The sequence below is a fragment of the Emiliania huxleyi genome (genome assembly GCF_000372725.1).
Source record: "Emiliania huxleyi CCMP1516 unplaced genomic scaffold EMIHUscaffold_11, whole genome shotgun sequence".
Classification (NCBI taxonomy): domain Eukaryota; phylum Haptophyta; order Isochrysidales; family Noelaerhabdaceae; genus Emiliania; species Emiliania huxleyi.
Window position 1 is genome coordinate 607,667 of NW_005201792.1, and position 20,466 is coordinate 628,132.

General features: G+C 65.4%; 5 protein-coding genes across 5 annotated transcripts; 2 read left to right on the top strand and 3 right to left on the bottom strand.

Moving 5' to 3' along the window:
- Positions 1 to 1,048: 1,048 nt before the first annotated feature.
- EMIHUDRAFT_200071 (hypothetical protein) lies at positions 1,049 to 1,492 on the bottom strand (the record flags this gene model as incomplete). The annotated part of the gene is made up of 1 exon (XM_005791935.1): positions 1,049 to 1,492. One exon carries the CDS (start codon positions 1,490 to 1,492, stop codon positions 1,049 to 1,051), a length of 444 nt encoding a protein of 147 aa, XP_005791992.1.
- A 1,909-nt stretch (positions 1,493 to 3,401) lies between these two features.
- EMIHUDRAFT_200073 (hypothetical protein) lies at positions 3,402 to 5,477 on the bottom strand (the record flags this gene model as incomplete). Its single annotated transcript, XM_005791936.1, has 7 exons — positions 3,402 to 3,724; positions 3,835 to 3,892; positions 3,982 to 4,188; positions 4,263 to 4,423; positions 4,744 to 4,795; positions 4,879 to 4,998; positions 5,079 to 5,477. 7 exons carry the CDS (start codon positions 5,475 to 5,477, stop codon positions 3,402 to 3,404), a joined length of 1,320 nt encoding a protein of 439 aa, XP_005791993.1.
- A 2,870-nt stretch (positions 5,478 to 8,347) lies between these two features.
- EMIHUDRAFT_200075 (hypothetical protein) lies at positions 8,348 to 9,502 on the top strand (the record flags this gene model as incomplete). The annotated part of the gene is made up of 1 exon (XM_005791937.1): positions 8,348 to 9,502. One exon carries the CDS (start codon positions 8,348 to 8,350, stop codon positions 9,500 to 9,502), a length of 1,155 nt encoding a protein of 384 aa, XP_005791994.1.
- A 3,250-nt stretch (positions 9,503 to 12,752) lies between these two features.
- Positions 12,753 to 14,703, top strand: PGP2 (phosphoglycolate phosphatase). Its single transcript, XM_005791938.1, has 9 exons — positions 12,753 to 12,992; positions 13,056 to 13,118; positions 13,181 to 13,297; positions 13,369 to 13,428; positions 13,518 to 13,611; positions 13,794 to 13,833; positions 13,906 to 14,074; positions 14,253 to 14,390; positions 14,469 to 14,703. The coding sequence occupies exons 1-9, from the start codon at positions 12,765 to 12,767 to the stop codon at positions 14,625 to 14,627; spliced, it is 1,068 nt and encodes a 355-aa protein (XP_005791995.1). The 5' UTR covers positions 12,753 to 12,764; the 3' UTR covers positions 14,628 to 14,703.
- A 2,982-nt stretch (positions 14,704 to 17,685) lies between these two features.
- On the bottom strand, positions 17,686 to 19,581 carry EMIHUDRAFT_448873 (hypothetical protein; the record flags this gene model as incomplete). The annotated part of the gene is made up of 8 exons (XM_005791939.1): positions 19,504 to 19,581; positions 19,234 to 19,436; positions 19,056 to 19,155; positions 18,930 to 18,983; positions 18,531 to 18,680; positions 18,153 to 18,269; positions 17,835 to 17,884; positions 17,686 to 17,761 (listed from the first exon to the last, which is right to left on the bottom strand). Coding segments are annotated over exons 1-8 (822 nt in total), but the record flags the coding sequence as incomplete, so codon positions are not given.
- Between the last annotated feature and the right edge of the window lie 885 nt (positions 19,582 to 20,466).

Genomic DNA, 20,466 nt, shown 5'->3' on the forward strand with positions numbered 1-20,466 from the left:
ATAAGGGCGGGCAGTCTTCCGTGACTGCTGTCACGCTAAGGCCGACGCCCCCTTGTCCACCCGATGAGAGGGGATCACGGGGCTGCAGAACATGTGCGAGCCAGCGCCTACGCCGCTTAAGGAGTCAGGCGCGGAGCGCCGCGCGCGGAGCGCGCCCCGAAGAAAATTTTGAGGGTTGAGGAGGGCTAGGTGCGATTTCTATTAAGAGTTGACTCACACGCTAGGAACCACTCAGCCCACCCACAGGCCCAATCTCAAGTGGCGGCGCTCCGCGCCTGTGCAGCGGCGCGCTCCGCGCGTGTTCTGCAGCGGCGCGCTCCGCGCGTGTCTCTGGGCGCTACATGCGGCCGTCGCCGTGCCCTTCATCAACCTTAGGGGACCCCTAGGGTTCTGAGGGCCGGATTTTTTAAGACCTTTTAAGGAACGAGGAGGTTTGGGGGCTTAACTTGCCATCCTCTTTTAACGGAGCGGCCGCTCACTGCTCGGTACCCCCCCTGCACATCTAAAGCCATCCCTGCTGCTAGGGGGGGGGGTCTGACCCCCCCAGCAGCAGAGCGCTGCTGCCGGGGGGGGGTCCCGACCCCCCCAGCAGCAGAGCGCACGGAGACCCAGCTCTCCCGCCTCTTCGCCGCCGCCCCACCCTCTGGGTGTCTTCCGACAAATTAAGCAGCCCGACCGCCGCGAAGCGTGATGATAGCGAGAGGTGTACTCCGCGAGGTTGAGCGCTGCACGCGGTAATTTTGGCGGTGTCGCAGCGTCGAGCAACACTCGGTGTCAGAGCGTCGCGCCAAATCAGTAGTCTCATCACCGAGTGATTGCTGGCCTGTGGCGTATGACCTCGCGCGGATATCACCAACGACGAGCATGCGAAGATAGGGAACAATATCTTGTACAGCCCGCTGTGCTCCCCGCAGTGCCACGGCGTATGATGGGCTGCGAGAGCCGTATCTTCCCTCCTTGAGGCAGAGGCGCCGCGATGCACGAGAGGCGTAGAAGAGAGGCTGGCGTGCCCCGCACCTCCGTAAAGGTACGCCCCCCGGCCGGCTTACTAGGTCCCGCCCTTCTCTCGGAAGACGCGCGCCGGCCCGGGTGACTCGCTTGCGAGGTAGATCCCGTTCCAGCCAGAGGCTGCGTGACCACCATGGAGACGTCCGGCGGCGCCGAGGAGCGATATCGTGCCGATCTCCTGGCAGATGATGTTGAGCCCCTCGGCGATGCGAGCGCGGCGGGAGGCGCCGCCGAAGACGGAGTCGGCGACGCTCGAGACGACGCTGAAGGAGGGCGCGTTGGACGCCGGAGCGGGCGGGTCGTGCTGCGACGCGCCGAGCCGGCCGATGCTTGCTGTCGGCAACAGGTTGGAGAGCGCGCAAGTCGAGATGCCCCCGAGCCTTGCACTGACGACGGCACGCCACGGGCTTCGCGTGAGGCGTGCGAGGCCGCGCGCGAAGTACGGTGGGGAACCCTTGCGTGTGATCTGTCGGTATTCATCCATTTTGCGCGTACTCGTGGTGTTGTAAGGACGTGCTGCTCTGAGAACCAGACGTCTCGAACACAGAGAGCCCGGCCCTTGCGGAGTCGCGCACGCACAAGACACCACCAGAAACATAGACCACCATGGCAGTCCCCGTCGACGCGCGGGCGGCGAGTGGGATGGGGCTCGGCCGCTTGCTCGGCGCACGTTAGCTACGCCGTGGGCTCAGGCCCCCCCGTTCTCACACCGACGCCGCTCGTTCAGGCCTCGCCGAACTCGAACTTGAACTCGTGGCCCTCCTCCTGCGAGGCCCACTTTGCGCCCGCGATCGTGAAATCGAAAGCCTTGCCATTCGCCTTGAGCTCCTTAGAGAGGTACTTCACGAACTTCTTGTAGCTGCGTGGGAGCAGCGCGACGGGAGGTGAGGGTTCAGCGGCAGTAAGGCGCGTGCGGGAGGGGGAGCGTGTGCGGGCGTGTGCCGTGTGCGGGGCGGGTGTGGAGGCGTGTCACTTCTTCCCGTTCTTCGTGATGGTCATGGAGGTGGGCGAGCCCGGCTTCGGGGAGGTGGAAGACTTCGCCATGTTGTTGATTATGACGTCTGCGCGCGCCGGGGGGGGGGAGCACCCGTGAACAGGCCGTGGCGGTAACGATTGCCGGGAGAAGGGAGAGTGGGATGGGGCTGAGGGGCGTGTACGGCGGCGGGCTGGGCGGCGGCGAGGGTGGCAGCGGCGAAGGGTGGGTCCGCACGCAGCGGGGCGCGCGGCTGTGGTTCGCGGGGGCGGCGTGCGGATATTTCTTCTCTGCCGCAGCGTCTGCGACGTCTGCGCGCGACGAACGCTGTGTACACCCCGGGTGGCGGCGGGGTGTCGGAAACGAGCCGTGGCGGGGTGGGCGATGCGCCGCGCCGCGCCGTACGGCAGGCGGGGGTGGGACGCGGGCGCCTCAGAGGATCACATCGCTTGAGGAGTTCGCTACACATACTATCAGCCACCTGCAAATGGCTTTTTTTTTGAGGCGCTGTTGCGGCAGTTGATGTGAACTCGTGTCGCCACACGCCAAGGGCGTATGCTCTGTCGAGACGTGAGGCGCCTGCGCCCAGGAGGGGAGGGCGCATGCGTAACGACGCTGCTAGAGAAGCCTTTCGGGGGCCCAGAGATAAAACTTCTGATGCCATGCGTGACCTAGTAGTGTCCCCAGCTATGGGCGTGTCCACGTTGGAGCCAGGTGTGGTGTGGACGCGAGAATAGCTCCGCCATTCATGGAGGCAACCGATGCGAGTCGACTGGTGTGTGTCGTCGTGGTTTCGTATCAAGAATACTCACTCACATACTCACATTGCGCCTTTCATACAGGAGTTGTAGTCCATCAGCCCCGACCGGCAGCACGCTGTTGGTCGGTTCGAGGGGTGGCCTCCGCCAGGTCTGCGTGGGCGCCTCTCAAACCGCCTCCCTCCTTTGCCCCGAGCGTCGTTCCGCCCTCCATGCACACCATCCTCGAGCCACCATCTATGTCTCCTCTGCCTGTGCCTGACAACGACCTCACAAAGGCGCGTGGCGACGCCCCCTCGCAGGGCCAGATCACTTTACCTGGTCGTAAAAGCTTGGGGCGCTACGACGTACGAGAGGACCAAAGTGTGGTAAAGGTGGCACTCTCCCCTGACCCGATCAAAAGCGTAAAAGCACCCGACTCCCGAGGCACAGGCTCCCACCACCAGCAGAAAATAATAAGCATTATATATGCATACGATAAATAATACGAGCGAGTGAGTCATTGACTCAATATCGGAAAAGAGAAGGCGTCTGTAAACCGCAAAGAGACACGCATAGAGCGCTATCCGCCAGCATCTCAGCAGACAGCACAGACGGTGAGGTCGAAGAATATGTCAGTACTCCTGTCCCACACCCTCTCCGGTCCCCGCTACCCCGCCGCCTCAGCCGCCCGCCCTCCAGTCGTAGCTCTCCAGCGGGTCCTCCACCTCGTACGTATCCAGCGGAGGAGGTGTCGGCGGCAGCTCCCCTCCCGCGGGGTGCAACTTCTGCGCGACCACCATCGCCGTGCAAAGGACAGTGACGACGGTACCTGTGTAGGGTCCGAAAGGGTTCAGCGATCGCTGCCCAAGCACCCTGCACACCACTGCGGTGGCGAGGGCGCCCAAGGCGCAGAGGAGGCCGTGCGCCGCCACAGACGCGGGCCGCATCGCCCCCCGAGCGAGCAGGACGTACATCAGGGGCGGGAGCACGAAGGCGATGACGCCTGCGACCGAGCGGCCAGAACATGATGTGTGTGGCCAATGCGAGCGGGGGCAGGACAGCGGCGGCGGAGGCGGCAGAGGCGGAGAGGCGGCGGAGGCGGCGGAGGCGTACCGACGTTGAGCGCGCCGCTCAGTGCCACCAGGAACTTGAAATCGGGCAGCGACAGCGCCTACTCTCGGGCCACCTCGCGCCCTCTGTCGGCCGACTCGAGCAGGAGCAAGTCATGTCGGGCAGCGGCGGCGCCGTGAGAAGCGAGACGAGCGCAAGCGCCGTTCGCGCCGCCGTCCTGCCGCATGCATGGCTGTGGCCGCCTCCCGCCTGCTGCGCCCCCCTTGCCGCCTCTGCCGCGCCGCCGCCCTCCTCTTCCGCCCCCTCGCCCGCCGCTGTGTCGTGCGTGAAGAGCGCCTCCTCGACGATCTGCGACGCGGGGAACATCTTGATGGGCAGCGAGAAGAGGACGGCGACCTACGGGGAAGGCTCCGGGACGGCTCTGGGGCCCGGAGCCTCTCTTGCCAGAGGAGCGAGAGGGCGACGGAGACCGACATGCAAGCCTTGAGCCCGGCAGCAAGCCCGCCGTCGACGGAGAGGAGAATGTTGCCCTGCGTCTCGTCGCCGTAGAGCACCGCGCAAGCGAGGGCGTAGGCGAGGATGACGCCGACGCCGGCCGTGGCGAGGGCGAGCAGGATGGAGGAGTACTCTCCTGCGGGGAGCGAAGCCGAGTGGCTGCGGATTGGAGGCAGGAGGTGTGGCGGAGGCAGAAGGTGGCGGAAGCAAGAGGGGTGGCAGAGGCAAGAGGGGTGGCGGAGGCAAGAGGGGTGGCGGAGGCAAGAGGGGTGGCGGAGGCGAGGTGGGGCGCCTTTGCGCTCGCCCATCGAGAGGACAACGGCGACGGTCGAGTCGTGTCCAGTGAAGGTGAACAGTCCCACGCCTGTGCGGCAGCGCCGAGGACGCGTCGTGGACGCGTCGAGTCGCGGCCAGTCAGGTGAGCCGTCTCCGCGCCGATAAAGGGAGCGACTGCACTCGGGTCGAAGCTAGCCAGGCGCGGGGCCGCCTCGTGCGGGCTGGCGAGGCCCTCTCCTACAGGAAGGCTCCGAGAAGCGTCGGGGCGGGGTGCCGCCTCCCGCGCGTTTGCGAGGCAAGGGCCTCTCCGAGGACGGTGAGGAGCGCGAGCAGCAGGACGGCGGTGCCGATGGCGGAGGTGGGCTCGAGCATCGACAGGTCGCGCAACCAGCAGAGGAGGACAAAGAAAGGGGTGACGCAGAGCATGACCCGCTCCTGACGTATGAGGCAAGGCAAGCTTTGCACGCCAGGCAAGCCCAGCCGCCTGGGCAGAGCTGGCAACGCGCCTTTGGCACGCCGAGCAGCTGGCCGACGTTGTCGCCAATGAAAACGAGGTAGGTCGCACAGCACGCGAGCTGACTCACCAGCATGTTTCCGGCGCTCAGCAATCCACCCGTGCGGCCGAGGGAGTGGAGGCAGAGCTCCCCGTAGCTCTTCGGCGTCACACCTGCTGCCACCGCGGCATCAACACACCACGCGAGGAGCTGCATCGTGTAGATGGACCAGATCCCGCATAGCGCGGTCAGAAGGCAGCCGGCCGGAGCACCCACAGCAAGGATTGCGCTCGGCAGCGCGAGCAGGCCAGTTCCGAACACCGACTTGACGCTGTTGATGTAGGCAGCCCGCACGGCGGAGCGCGGCTCGAACCAGGTCGCTTTGCGGTCGGGCAGGAGGGCCTCGGAGAGGTTGGCCATCGGTGAGGCCGATAGCTCCGTACTACCGGGTACGTGCGTGGGGTAGAGCTCTTCCCAAGGAATGGAAAGCAGCGTGTATTCACAGCGTTCGTTAGTTAGTCTTTAAACACCTCGGAGCATGGAGGACGGGCCCACACGCACACACACGTTGCACACGATTGGCTCGGGAGCCGACACGAGGCACACTTTCACCGGCCGCAGCACCGGGTCCGGACTGCTGGATGGACACACAGCAGGAAAAATCTTTTGTTTGGAATCCTCTTACCCGAGGAGGGTTCCGAGCGAACCAGTTTAGACCAGTTTAGACCACTGCTAAACACGAACCAGATTAGTCCTGTTTACGATAAACTAGGTGCGTCTAAACCTGGTATGGCTAATGGGGTTCCTCCGAAAATCCTCCCCCCCCCCCCCCCGCGCGCGCGCAGCGCGCACCTCCCCCCAGCTCCCCTGCTCTGTGTGTCTGTGACCACGAGAGAGGCGCGGCTCTCAGCGGCACGCGCAAGCGTCAGCGGCCTTGCTTCTTCTCGCGCTGGTCGAGGTTGTGCATGGGCAATCTTGACCGTCTCGAGGGTCCACGCGCCGCCGCGTCGATCTGCTTGCAGAAGCCGCTAATCTGACACACCCTTCCGGAGCGCTTGCCCACAACACCGAGCAGAAAAGGTGGCGCCCGCCTTGATAAACTGGGTCTAAACATGATGGTCTAAAGGTCTAAACTGGTTCGCTTGGAACCCTCATTACCCGGGCTCCCAAGAAAGACCCTTGCTCCGCCAAGATGGTGACTCCGTCCCTCCCTTTTCATTGTGTTCTTTCTCGGTCTTTATCTTCAACCCGAGAGCCTCGGCGAGCCTCGGGCGCTCGGCGAGACTGCGTCAGCTGTTCCCACAGCAGGCTTGGAAGTAATAAGCTCTTAGATCCGATCGCGTCGTTTCGCCGACAGTCCGCCCTGCCGTCGAAATGAGCCGACGCGGCGCGCATCTCCGCGGGTCAGCGTGATGCTGCAACGGCCAGCATCGTGGTAAATGCCTCCCAGCAGCAGCGCCCTGCTGCGGCACCAGCCAATTGGTCCGTCCACACTCACGCGCTCGGTCGCGCTGGCTGGGACTGCCGCCCTTCCCTGCGCCGACAGCCGATGGAGCGCCCGGGCGGGCCGCCTGCCCGACTTCTCCAATGCCGTCGAGGGATTCGCGACGACGATCGGCGAGCAGATCACAGCGGGGGTGGGTGATATCGTCCAGTTCTTTGGCGTCAACGCCTCGCTCGACATCCGTGTCGAATCCACCAGGGACTCGAACCTCGACACGGCGGCGCTCGCCCGCTCTCCGCCTTGCACGCTCGCCGCGCTGCGGAGCGTGTTTGACGTATGGGGGCAGACCCTCGGCGACTTCATCGACGAAACTGTGTCGGACGTCTTCTCTCTCGTGCCCACCAACAACATCGCCGCTGCATACGCCGCCTCGTATGCCGCAAACATGCCCTCGTACCGGCGCAGGCCGCGGGCTTGGGGCGGCGCACGCGCAAAGGCGCTTCTGGCTCTGCGCGGCTCGACGGTGCAGGCGGGTGCCGGCATGGGTTTCGGGCTGCAGCTCTACTGCAATTGCCGCGTCCTTCTCTCGACCGGCCTCGGCGGCGGCGGCGGCTTCACGGTGCACATCAATGCGCGTGACCTGCGGGCGCCGCGGGGCAGGCTGCCAGGCGACTATGAGTTCAGCGGCGGGCTGGGCGGTGGCGGGGGCACGCAGCTCCTCGTGCGGGGGAGCGTGGCCGCACGCAACGGCAGCGCGGCCGCACGCAACGGCAGCGTGCCCGCCTTTGATATGTCCATTGGTGGCGGCGGGGGCGGAGACCTTGACGGGCTCGACCAGGGGGCGAGCGCGGACCCTGACGAGAGGGTGCCTCCCGGCCTGCGGACGACGGGCCAGCTGCGCGACATGGTGCGGCGCAAGCTCGCTACTTGCAGTTTTGTCACCGCCACCGGCGGCGGCGGCGGCGGCGCGGGCTTCACCGTCCAGGGGCGCATGAATGCTAGCTACGGAGGCGGCGTCGACGTCTCGATTCGGTTAGGTTCTCGCGCCGCAACGAGCCGGTTTGAGCGGGCCTGCTCGCGCAGCGAGGGTGGCGACGGTGGCGGTAGCGGCGGTGGCGGCGGTGGCCAGCCGAGCGCCGACTACTCCAAGATGTCGCCTTACCTCGAGGCGTGCCGCAACCGGTGCTTGACCCAGGCGGCCGCAGACTTTTGGACGGGCTGCAACTGCCCCTGCACCAAGGGCGTCTTCCGGAGATTCAATCTCTCTTTTGCGGACAATATTCAGTGCTGACGCGTGGGAGCTTGCGCCTCTTGGGCACTTACCTCGTCACCCCGTCAGTCGTCTCCTTTCTCTCAGATCGACCTCTTTTCCGTGGAGGAAAACAGGAGCCAATCATTTAAACGCTTGAGCGCTTGAACGGGTCGTGTCCCAGGCAGCACCCAGGGAAGTTGACCACACAAAGCCCAGTGCATGCGCCATGCGCCATGCGCCGCGTGTCCACCCTCTCCACATCATGAACCCGCACATCCACTCTCGATTCGCGCTCCCCCGCTCGAGGCATCTCGAGGCTCGCGACTCCATGCTCGTCTCTCGCGAGCCGCGGTCCCCATACACATGGGCCATCGCATGGCCCATATGGCGAGTTGGCGAGGTCCGCGCGGCCCGCCTTACACTTGGAGCACTTGGAGTGCAGTTCGCGGTTACAAGACTTTTTTTCCTCCAGCCTATGGACGGCGGGCGGCGAGAACAAACAAGGGGAACCTCCCTCTCCGCCAGGGAGGGAGGAGAGAACGGACTTGCTTGCGGAGCGCCCCCGCCGATCACGCTCTAGCCTCCCACTCGAGCATGGCCGCGTTCTACATTTACCCGGATGCAGCCATGGACCAGAGCACGACGGTGCTGGAGTGCCGCCCCTTGTGGTCCTTCGACGACCAGTCCGCTGAAGTTGCCATGTTGGCTCTCCTGCGTCAGCACCCTGCCCGCGTCACCGACCCCGAGGCTGCCACACTTTTCGTCGTGCCGCTGATGCCTTATGTAAGCAGTGGAGCGGGGGAGTGCATGGGAGAGAGCCACCAACGGCGCATGTCGCGTGCCGCCTCCGCGTTGCGAAAGAGTCCGTTCCTCTCGCGCCGCGGCGGCCACGACCACCTCCTGATCACAAACACCTTCCGCGTCAAAACGTTCGCTCCGTGGCTCAAGCCATTGCTCGGCAACGCCACTATAGCCTGGTTCGAGCAGCCGAGGCTTGCCACTGGCGAGCGGCGTCCGGGTGTGCTCTACTCCCTCGCCTTCTGGCGTTGCACGGTGGTCATCCCGTATCTGGCCAACCCGTTCTGCGCACAGCAGCGTGCAGCGGCGCCAGAAGAGGCGCATCCCTCGTCTGGCGGCGCCGTGGAGGCTGGCGCCTCATTATCCGCCCAGCGTGCGCGCCGCCACGTCCGTGCGCCTGGCTCCGTCTTCTTCCAGGGATCTTTTAGTGCGGCATCCTACCTGCGCGGACGATTCGCATCATTGCAGGACTTGCCCGGGGCGCACGTACAGGACGTGCCGCGAGGATGCAGCGAGTCGCAGAATGCATCTCTTCGCCCAGAGTGTGCCGCTTCGAGGCTACGTGGCTCACCCTTGCACACAGCGCGTGGCATGCTCAGCCACGAGTTCTGCTTGGTACCGAGGGGTGACACTCCCTCCAGTGGGAGGCTGTATGCAGCGCTGGCTTGCCGCTGCGTGCCGCTGCTGATTGCAAACAGGTTTGCGGAGCATTTCGCCTTCCCCACTCGCGGTCGATACGACGAGTGGGTTGTCAGCGTGCCGGAAGGCGAATTCATGCGATCGCCGCGTGCCAGCATCGAGGGCGCCATCCATCAAGCGCGTCCTCAGCTGACGCGCATTCGCAGCGCAATGGAGGCGGCAGGTGTGGAGCTGCTGTACGACGCAGCCGGCTCACGAGCTGCGGACAACATGCTGCGCGACTGGAGTGCAAGTTGCGCGACCGGAGGCTAGCCGCTTGCCACGAGATGGGTGCCGCCAAAATATGCGGAACATGCGCAAAAAATCCTATCCCCAGAGGCGCAAAGAGCCCGAACCCAGCCTCAGTGCGTGCCGTGGCACCGGTTGCGTCTCGCGTGCCTCCGCACCTGCGGCAGCTGCTTTGGCCTCCAGCGATACCGTTTTGTCCCGATGTGGCGCCGCTGTCGCCGCCTGCGGCCAGTGGCCAGTGCCGGGCTGCTCATGGCCAGTTACCGCACCAGTGCCGTGCAGCCAGCGCTGAGCGAGCCTCTGTCGCCCAGCAGCGCGAGCCCCGCTGCTCTTCCGGCGTCGCGGGCCGCCTCGAGCGCCGAGGCGAGCGCGGAGGAGGCGCCGAGCGGCCTGCGCATTGGAGTCACGATGCGAGAGGTGAGGGAGGGGTCGGGCGAGCAAGCCGCCTCTGGGATGCTTGCGACGGTCCACTACACTGTCCGCCTCGTCGGCGACGGCACGCTGCTCGAGGACACGCGCAACAGTGGGTATGGGGAGCGCGACTACGGCGCGCCGCTGTCGTTCCGGCTGGGCGAGCTCTCGGACCGAAGGATCCTGCGTGCCCTGCACCTGTGCGCCCTCGACATGCGCGTCGGCGGCGTGCGGAGGGTGCGCACGTGCTTGCTCGACTCTGACTTTGGGTACACGCGCACGCCGGAGATACCCACCGCGCGCTCGTACAGGGTCAAGCGAGAGCTGGGCGCAGACTGGCTCATCGACCTGGAGCTGGAGCTGGTGGCGCTGCAACCGCCGCCCGGCCCGACCCTGCTGGAGAGGCTATTTGGAAAGTGAGTCGCGACTGGAGTCACCGCGTTTTTTGTGTACCTGAACCCTCTGCGCTACTTCACACTTACACACGGCCCGACGTGTGCGTAGCGTGACTAAGAGACTAGTCCAGTAGTAGCACGTAGGGTCGTACGTGCCACAGGCGGGGCATGCCCCCGCGGCTCAGCTTCAGGTGAGTTCATCTTGCCGGCGGTACCCGACGCTGCTCGAACGGCAGTTGTCGACCGCCGGCAGTTGACCGGCAAGATGAAGTCCACTGCGCTCGAAAAACATACCACCGGAAGCGCCTCGCCGAGGCGCACAAGAGTCCCCGTCAGCGCCACGCGCGAGAGCATGTGTCCAATGTGCAACGCGGCGGCGCGATGAGTCACGGGACGACCGACGGAAGCCGGACAAGCCACAAAACTCGCTCTCGCAGAGCAGGTTTTCACCGATTTGCTGTGGGCGTTGGCTGAAATAGTGCTCAAACCGACCAACGAAAACGGCACTAGTTAAGGGCAAAACCCGATTTGCTGTGGGGGGCGTTAAGTCAGCCCTCGCGTTTGGCCCGCTTCGTTCGCCCCACCCAGCCCAACCGCTCTCCCCACGCTCTTCGCCGTGTGGCGGCCGTCCTTCCTGCAAGGGAAAGCCGCTGATCGAGCCCAGCGTGCCCGCGGCCGCCTCCCGCGCAGCACCGCCGCTGGGGACGACACGCTGCGGAATTGGATCGAGCCCATGGAGGAGGAGGGCGCAGTCGGCGAATCGGAGGAGGAGGAGGAGGGCGCAGTCGTCGACGTTGGCGTGTCTGACTCAGAGGAGGCGTTGGAGGTGCTCCAGCAACCTAACCTGATCCAGAAGCTCGCCGACGTTGTCACTCAACGTGCGTCATGCGTGATCGAGCTTGAGGGAGGAGCTCAGCTAACGATTCGGCCGGCCACCCAGCGCCGCCGCCCACCGCCACCCCTGGGGTGTCGACGGGCCCCCGGGGGCGACGGGGGTGCTCGCTCCGGCCGCGGCGGCCGAAAACGGGGACCTCTAACTAGGTCTAACTTTGAAGTGATGCACTTGATGCAAGGGTGCCATTGTGCTCTACTACAAAAGTTGTGTAAGATGCCCAAGTCTCAGACGCTGGATCCTTAGCGGAGCTGAGTTCTGACGGTGTGAACACGAGCAACCGGAGTGACGACCGGGACCGGGCCGTACGCCGGGAGTGCCCCGACTAGCAGTGACGGGCGCGGACGAGCGAATGAGAGGTCGCTATCTGTGGAAGATGTGTTGTTAGGGACTAGGACTGCCTATCTCTCACTGAAAGGGACCTCTCATTCGCTCGTCCGCACCCGTCACCGCTCACGGAGTGCTCCGCGTGCCGCACCGGCCGCCGCCGGCCGCCGGCCGCTCACGGCAACGGAACAGTCTTACTACTCCGCAACGTTGAGCTGGATCAAACTTAATAGTGCTCCTGAAAGCCCTCTCTCTGGGCTCTGCCACACAGTAGCAGCTCATGACGAGCAGCTGCTGTGACTGTATTTGTAGCCATTTTTAGGCTTCAACTGGTCCCAAAATAGTAGCAACACCTCATGAAAATCAGTCAAAAAAGCCCCAAAAAATCGGCGCCTGCGGCGGGCTACCTGGGGCTGCGCCCCAGACCCCCTTGACTGGGGGGACCCCCCGCGAGAGCACCCCCGTCGCCCCCGGGGGCCCGTCGACACCCCAGGCCGCCACCCACAAAGCGCCTGCTCTACTATCCCGTACCTGGCTGGCTGACGCTCGCCCCCCCCGCTCCACTTTCCCCTGACCATGCCCGTGATAGCACCATCACTGCCGCCGTCCTGATTTTGAACGTGGCAGCTAGACTCGGTAGTCGTGACCGCCCCCTGAGTGTGAGGAGCAGGAGAGAGAGAGCTTTGTGGTGTTGGTGTACGCAATAACAGGACAGGGTGGTTGTTCTCTCCATCTCCCCTTCTAGCTCTTAGCATGAGCTGCGCCCTGTGTCCGACCCCTTTTGCGCAGCAACACCTTAAGCTTTCAGGCCCTCCAAATTCGGGTCGGAGCGTAGCGGAGTGGGCCCCGAGTTTGAAAAGGGCGATGGACGCTTGCGTCCTAGCCTCCAACAACGCCTCCCCGGCGCAGAGGGGCCCCCGGAGGGATGCTCAACCGCTCCACGCCACGCCGCTCGCGGCGGTCCTCTTCCCAGCTCCGCTGAGGGCCCACACGTTATATTGCCAGTACTCAAGTGTCGGCTCCCGAGCCAAGAAGCGCGCGATATTTTGTACTAGCTGAGGGGCTCGCTAAACGCTCGCCGAGCTCCATGCTGTGCAACACCACCTCCTCACTAATCGTCAGGGGCGCGGAGTGCGCAGTGCACCTGCGCAGCGGGGGCTCGCCCCCTGCAAGGGGAGGGCGGTCGGTGGCGGCGGCGGCGAGGCACGTTCGCGGTGGTATTTTGTATTGCAGCCCTTCGGCACTGGTACAACCTTCGATAATGGGCCTGTCCCTCTCTTCTTCGCTGCGGATCGGCCTGCTCTCAGCCGCGGCTGGAACCGCTGCTGGCTTCTCCTTCGGCGCAGCTGCCGCCTCCGGGGTCCGCAGAACCGCAAGCACCGGCCTGCGGCCCGCGTCGCTCGCTGCGCAGAGCAGTGCTGCCGCCGTGTCGTTTAAGGACGCTGGGCTGTGCAAGAAGCTCGACGTGCCAGCCGACCTGCTCGAGAAGGCTCGCAGCCGCACGTGGCCTGTGTGACACATCGCAACGTTGACTCTCGCACTTTACCGGCAGGTCGACGTCTTCATCTTTGACTGCGACGGCGTCATCTGGAAGGGCGACTCGCTCATCGACAAGGCCCGCACTCCCGCGCATAGATAGCTTCTGGCCTCTCATACATCGGCGTTCCTCACGCTCAGGTGCCTGCCGTCCTGGCGATGCTGCGTGCGGCGGGCAAGAAGGTCTTCTTCGTCACAAACAACTCGACCAAGTCCAGGAAGGGCTACCTCGGCAAGTTCAAGTCGCTCGGACTAGAGGCGGAGAGGGAGAGGGAGGAGGGCGGCGGCATGCTAGACCTTGCTCACACCCCGCCGCCGCGACCTGCCAGGAGACGCAGCCCGAGGAGATCTTCTCCTCCTCGTTTGCCGCCGCCGCCTACTTGGAGCAGGCAGCTGCAGGGCCCTCTTCCACCTGCCTTAGCACTCACCTCCCCCTCCCCCCCCCTGGCTCCCCACCCGCACCTTCGGCACGCGGCAGACCAAGTTCAAGGAGAGCGGCAAGAAGGTGTACATCATCGGCGAGGTTGGCATCGAGGAGGAGCTCGACATGATCGGGGTGCCGTGGATCGGAGGTGTGCCTCCGCCCTCGCGCTGGCTGTACCCGCCTCTCCTGCCGTGGCGCACGCCCTTGCCCTGTCCAGCAGCCGCTGCCGCTCAAAGTGCCGCCACGGTCACACTCTCCCTCGTACTTGCCGCCCTCCCCTCGCGCCTGCGCCACCGCCCCTGCGCCATCCGAACATCTCTCCGCCCGCAGGCGGCAGCGACGCGGGCAAGAAGATCGCACTCAAGTCCGGGTGCTGCCCCCCTCCGGTGCAGACAGGCTCGTGTCGTGCGCCCTCCAGCACCGACGCAGCACGCGCCTGCAGGTACGCGCTGCCGCACGACTCCGACGTGGGCGCCGTCATCGTCGGCTTTGACCGCGAGATCAACTACCACAAGATCCAGTACGCGCAGCTCTGCATCAACGAGAACCCGGGCTGCGAGTTCATCGCCACCAACCTCGACGCAGTGACGCACCTCACCGACGCGCAGGAGCATCCCCTCCTCCACCCCCCTCCTCCACCCCCCTCCGCCACCCCCCTCCGCCACCACCAGAAGAGAGGGCTCCCCACTGGCCGGGGCCCTCCACCGGCGGCGCTCAGCCGCCCGCCCGCCCCTCCTTGCCGCGCGACGCCCCGCCCAGTCCGCGCCGCTCCCGCACCTCGAGCAGGAATGGGCGGGCAACGGCGCGATGGCCGGCGCCATCAAGGGCTGCACCGGCCGCGAGCCGACCCTCGTCGGCAAGCCCTCGCCGCTGATGATCGACTACATGGTCGAGAAGTTCGGCATCGAGCGGGGCCGCATCTGCATGGCGACCGCCGCCGCCGTGCCATGCTGTGCCGCTCCGCGCCGCCCCGCGCCCACACCCTACCCCGCCGTCTCTACGCAGGTGGGCGACCGGCTGGACACGGACATCCTGTTTGGGCAAAACAACGGCCTCCTCTCTTGCCTCACCCTCTCGGGGGTCACGACCGAGGAGAAGCTGCTCTCGCCCGAGAATGAGATCAAGCCCGACTTTTATGTGGACTCTCTCGCCGACTTTCTGTAGAGGGAAGCACACTCTACGCGCGGGGGTCTCACGGGAGGAAAAGATATAAAGTGTGTCTCACCGACTGAATAAATAAACAAATAAAACGGACAAACTCTGACACTGAGACGAGATGGGATTTAGGGACATGTGTCCCCGCCCTGCACGATCTTGGTGTGAGGATCTTGAATCCGTGTCCCCTCACCCCTCGTCACAACCCGACACGCGGAAGAGCGGTGCAAGAGAGTGGCGTGAGCCGTGAGGGCTCTTATAACCGCAAGAGAGCCAAGACTGCTTTTTGTGTGACATTCTAATATCGATCAACCCTCCCTCTCTCTCTCTTGAGACTCGGCTCTAGTGTCGGAGAGTGGATGTGAGTCAAAGATAGCCGGATCAAAATCAGCGCCGTGGCGACAACGACAAGGGGGGCTCTCCCAAGGCGGAGCCGTTCGATGTTCGAGGTGCTTGGACCTTGGTCGTGTACAGTGTTGGTTTCGGCGTAACGTAGGCTTGGTCAGGGCAGCATCTAGCTACTCTTGGATTTCCCGGAAGACAGCGTCAAGAAGAAGCTCACCCCAGAAGCACACGGAAAGAATGCTCCAGTCCTGAGCTTGAGCACCTAGACTACCTAGGGCAAGCGCGTAGATGCCGAAGCCCACGTTCTTGGACAAGATCGCGGCGACTTGCATTCGAGGGGATCCGACGAAGGGATCGATGAAGGGGCCCAAAGGGGTCGATGCGTCCTCTTGGTCCTCTTGTGCCGCCTTGGTTTATTTTGTAGGCCGATTTTATTTTTTTGAGGGGTGCCCGGCGCCGAGCTTTTAGGGTCGGACCTCAAGACAGCCTTGTAGATCCCTGGGCCAGGGTGATGGCGTCCCCGTCGGGAGCGCTGTGTGTTGGTGGAGGAAGGACAGCAACCACAGGCAGGTGCCCGGCAGCGTCCCGCCACACGCACGATCCGGATGACCTCTCTCCTCCGGATCCCAGTCAGCCCCGTGGGGCTAGTCCTCTCGTCTATAGCTAGCCTTTCAGTGTACGACTGTATGTATCTTTTTAGGGGAGAAGCGCGTGTGTGTGTTCTCTATAGATAGAGGCCCCAAAGGTAAAGCTCGAGCCCAAGGCTGCGTGAGAGCTCGGAAGCGAGCTTTGCACGGCGATCGAAGATCTCTCTCAGTGTGTAGGTACGACTTTGCGTTTTAGCTTCTCAGTGTGTACCCTCTCTCGCTCTCTCAATGTACGTAAGAGAGTGTGTGTGGCTATTCGCTCTTACGAATCTGCCTCTCGGAAGACGCGCGCCGGCCCGGGGAACTCGCTTGCGATCCCGTTCCAGCCACAGAGGCCGCGTGAGGCGTGTGGGACGGTGCACCCACGCTGGGGCCCGAGTGCACTGGCCACGCGTCTCGAGGGGAGGGCGGCTCGTAACTGAGGTTCGCCGTCAGAGACAGTCGTCCTCCCCTCAACCGTGGGGGGCGTACTGGCTTGATCCCACCGGCTAAGGGCGGGCAGTCTTCGTGACTGCTGTCACGCTAAGGCCGACGCACCCGATGAGAGGGGATCACGGGGTATAGACTCCGTACGCCCGGCCGGCTTAGCGGCTTACTAGGTCCCGCCCTTCTCTCGGAAGACGCGCGCCGGCCCGGGTGACTCGCTTGCGAGGTAGATCCCGTTCCAGCCAGAGGCCGCGTGACCACCATGTGGAGACGTCCGGCGGCGCCGAGGAGCGAGATCGTGCCGATCTCCTGGCAGATGATGTTGAGCACCTCGGCGATGCGAGCGCGGCGGGAGGCGCCGCCGCCGAAGACGGAGTCGGCGACGCTCGAGACGACGCTGAAGGAGGGCGCGTTGGACGCCGGAGCGGGCGGGTCGTGCTGCGACGCGCCGAGCCGGCCGATGCTTGCTGTCGGCAACAGGTTGGAGAGCGCGCCAGTCGAGATGCCCCCGAGCCTTGCACTGACGACGGCACGCCACGGGCTTCGCGTGAGGCGTGCGAGGCCGCGCGCGAAGTACGGTGGGGAACCCTTGCGTGTGATCTGTAGGTATTCATCCATTTTGCGCGTACTCGTGGTGTTGTAAGGACGTGCTGCTCTGAGAACCAGACGTCTCGAACACAGAGAGCCCGGCCCTTACGGAGTCGCGCACGCACAGGACACCACCAGAAACATAGACCACCCATGGCAGTCCCCGTCGACGCGCGGGCGGCGAGTGGGATGGGGCTCGGCCCGCTTGCTCTGCGCACGTTAGCTACGCCGTGGGCTCAGGCCCCCCCGTTCTCACACCGACGCCGCTCGTTCAGGCCTCGCCGAACTCGAACTTGAACTCGTGGCCCTCCTCCTGCGAGGCCCACTTTGCGCCCGCGATCGTGAAATCGAAAGCCTTGCCATTCGCCTTGAGCTCCTTGGAGAGGTACTTCACGAAACGGCAGGCGGGGGTGGGACGCGGGCGCCTCAGAGGATGAGTTCGCTACACATTACTATCAGCCACCTGCAAATGGCTTTTTTTTTGAGGCGCTGTTGCGGCAGTTGATGTGAACTCGTGTCGCCACACGCCAAGGGCGTATGCTCTGTCGAGACGTGAGGCGCCTGCGCCCAGGAGGGGAGGGCGCATGCGTAACGACGCTGCTAGAGAAGCCTTTCGGGGCCCAGAGATACAACTTCTGATGCCATGCGTGACCTAGTAGTGTCCCCAGCTATGGGCGTGTCCACGTTGGAGCCAGGTGTGGTGTGGACGCGAGAATAGCTCCGCCATTCATGGAGGCACCCGATGCGAGTCGACTGGTGTGTGTCGTCGTGGTTTCGTATCAAGAATACTCACTCACATACTCACATTGCGCCTTTCATAACAGGGGAGTTGTAGTCCATCAGCCCCGACCGGCAGCACGCTGTTGGTCGGTTCGAGCGCCCGGTCTGCGTGGGCGCCTCTTCACCGCCTCCCTCCTTTGCCCCGAGCGTCGTTCCGCCCTCCATCCACACCATCCTCGAGCCACCATCTATGTCTCGCCTGACCACGACCTCACAAAGGCGCGCCGTGGCGACGCCCCCTCGCAGGGCCAGATCACTTTCCTGGTCGTAAAAGCTTGGCGCTACGAGAGGACCAAAGTGGTAAAGGTGGTACTCTCGCTGACCCCATCAAAAGCGTAAAAGCACCCGAGGCTCCACCTCCAGCAGAAAATAAGAAGAGAAACTGCAGAAAGTAACCTTTTCCCTCAGGCTAAAAAGCCGTAATGGGCACCGCTCGCGGCTCGGCACCGGGCACACCGACTCGCGGTATCCAAAATGCGCCTGCGGGCGGACCCTCACAGCTCACAGCTCACATACCCGGAGGTGGACTGCTGACAGGTTGCGATGAGGACGCCCCGCGGTCCCCCCGTCCCCCGAGACCCGACGCGCCGCGAGGTTTCGCGGGATTCCGATTGCGTGGTTTCGATCGTTCGGGTGAGTTCGACAGAGAGAGACTAACCGCTTACGCAAGAGCACGACTGGGTGAGGCGGGAGACACAGTGGCAGTGAACACTAAACTAAAAAACTCTCAACTCAACACGCCAGCAACCGCCCTCCGCTCATCGGCGCTCGACAGTTGTGCGCAGAGCTGCTCGAACTGGCCCTGGCCAAGCTGTGCCGCAACCGACCGCACAAAAGACGCCGACTCCGCTCCAAGGTTGAGGGCCTCAGCACCGTCCGCATCGCCGCCCCCGCCGCCCATCTCGCCACCGGCGCGATCGTCGTCGTCGTCGTCGTCGTCGTGGTCGTCATCAAAGTCCTCCCCATCCGAGTCGAGCAGCGAGGAGAGGTTGACCTCGCCCGCCTCGAGGCCGTGAGAGCTCACCTCGTCCAGGGGCACAAAAGGAGACCTCCGCGCGCCCCCTCCCTCGCCCTCCTCGCCCTCCTCGCCCTCCTCGCCCTCCTCCTCCTCGTCGGACGCGGTCACGTCGCTCTCGTCGCTCTCGCCGACGCCGTAGCCGCCCAGTGCGCCCCAAGCCGACGACGCCAGCCGCGCCTTTCGCCCTTCCGCGCCGGAGGCAGGAGGACAGGCGAGCTCGCGCGCCAGCAGCTGGAACGCGCGCACCAAGAGCGGCAGCTGGGGCTGGTGGGGAAGTGGTAGCCCTAACCCAGCTTCCCGAATCCTGCGCGCCTTTGCGCGTGTCAACCTCGCCTCCCTCGCATCAACCTGCGCGCGGCGAATAAGGGGCGCTCAACCCTAAGTGCGGCGCTGCCACAGCACGACACCCGCGAGAGCAGCCTGCGCGTCTCCCGCGACCGAGAGGTGCCAGAGCTCGGCCGGCGGCGGCGCGGGCGGCGCGGGCGCAGTGAGGAGCCGCATCAGCACGACGAGCAGCTCCCGCCGCGCCGGCGGCTGTGCGGTGTCCGGGATGGCATCGACCTGTGCGGTGCGGCAGGACGGCTGAGAGCGGCGTGCAGCGCGAAGCACAGGCGAGCAGCCAGAGACGGCGACCCACGCGCGGAGCACCAGCGGCACCGCGGGCTGGGTGTCGCCTCCGTCGAGCTCGGGCCGACCTCGTCGGGGAAGCCTCGCGGCCTCGTCAGCGGCGAGCCTGTTGTCGGGGAGGGGAAGGGAGGGGGGTCGGAGGACGGCGGCGGCAGAGGCGGCGCTCCGTCGGTGTGTGGCGCGCCTGCCGAGCGTCGCTTCCGCGCCGAGCGCGAGCACGGCCTGCGCGAGGAAGGAGAGGAGGGCGAGGCGGAGCCCGAAGAGGGTCTTGCGCCGCAGCCACGCCACGGCGAGGCCGACGAGGTCGCCGAGGGCGGGCGCGATCGCGGGCGCCGCCTGGCCGCGCAGCAGGTCGCAGAACAGGCGCGCGGAGTGGTGCACGGCCTCCTCGCCTTGGTGGGGAGCGAGGGAGGGTGAGGGGGAGGGCGAGGCGCGCAGCGGAGGGACGGAGGTCCTCGCCGAGCTCCGCGCGCAGCATGCGGCCGAAGGTGGGGGGCAGCAGATTGGCGGCGGGGCCGCCGCTCCCATCGCCGAGGGCGCCTCGCTGTGCGAAGCGGCGAAGGCAAGCGCAGCCCACTCGCAAGACCTCCGGGTCGCTTGAGGCACCGAGCACCCGCAGCAGCGCTGGGAGGGCCTCGCCCGCCGCCGCCGCCGGCAGTGGCGTGCCGCAGGGCCAGCGCTTGAGGACGACGGCGCTGAGCAGCTCGAGGGCGGGCTGTGTCGGGTCGAGCGGCTCGTCCTCGTCCCACTCCTCGCCGGCTGCCGCCGCACTCGCGGCGGCGCTGGCGTCGGCCGTGCTCTGCAGGGTGAGGACGAGGCCGATGACCGGAAGGAGCTTCTCCACGAGGCCGGGCAGCGCGGAGGGGGCGAGGGCGAGGGCCTGACTCGGAACCGGGAGGCCGCCAGAGAGAGCTGCGTCGGGAGGGGGGGGGGGGGGGGGGAGAGGGGCTGGGACTGAGCACCTTGAAGGCGTCGACGATAGCCATTGCCAAGAGGGGCTCGGCGTGGCGCGACGACCAGAGCCGGAGCAGCAGCGGCGTCAGCTCGCCCTCTGAACGCGCCGCCGTGGCGGCGTCCCGCCGAAGCAGCGCCGCAATGCAGTCGAGGACTGCGATCGCCACGTCCTCGGACTGCACCTGGGCGTGGGGCGGGAGGGGCGGGCGGAGAGGGTCAGTAGCACGGGAGGGGAGGGGTTACGGCGTTGGGGGGAGGGGGGAGGGGGGGGGGGGGGCGCCTCGTCGCTCGAGAGCAGTCCAGCCACAGCAGGTAGCAGCGTCGCCACCGCCGGCGCGATGTGGGCAGCGGGCGCTCGGTTGGCAAACCCGGCGACGGCGCGGCAAGCGGCGAAGCGCAGGAGCGGCGGCTCGGTCGGCTGGAGTGCGGCGGCGGCGGCAACCAGCAGCGGGTGGGTCGCCGC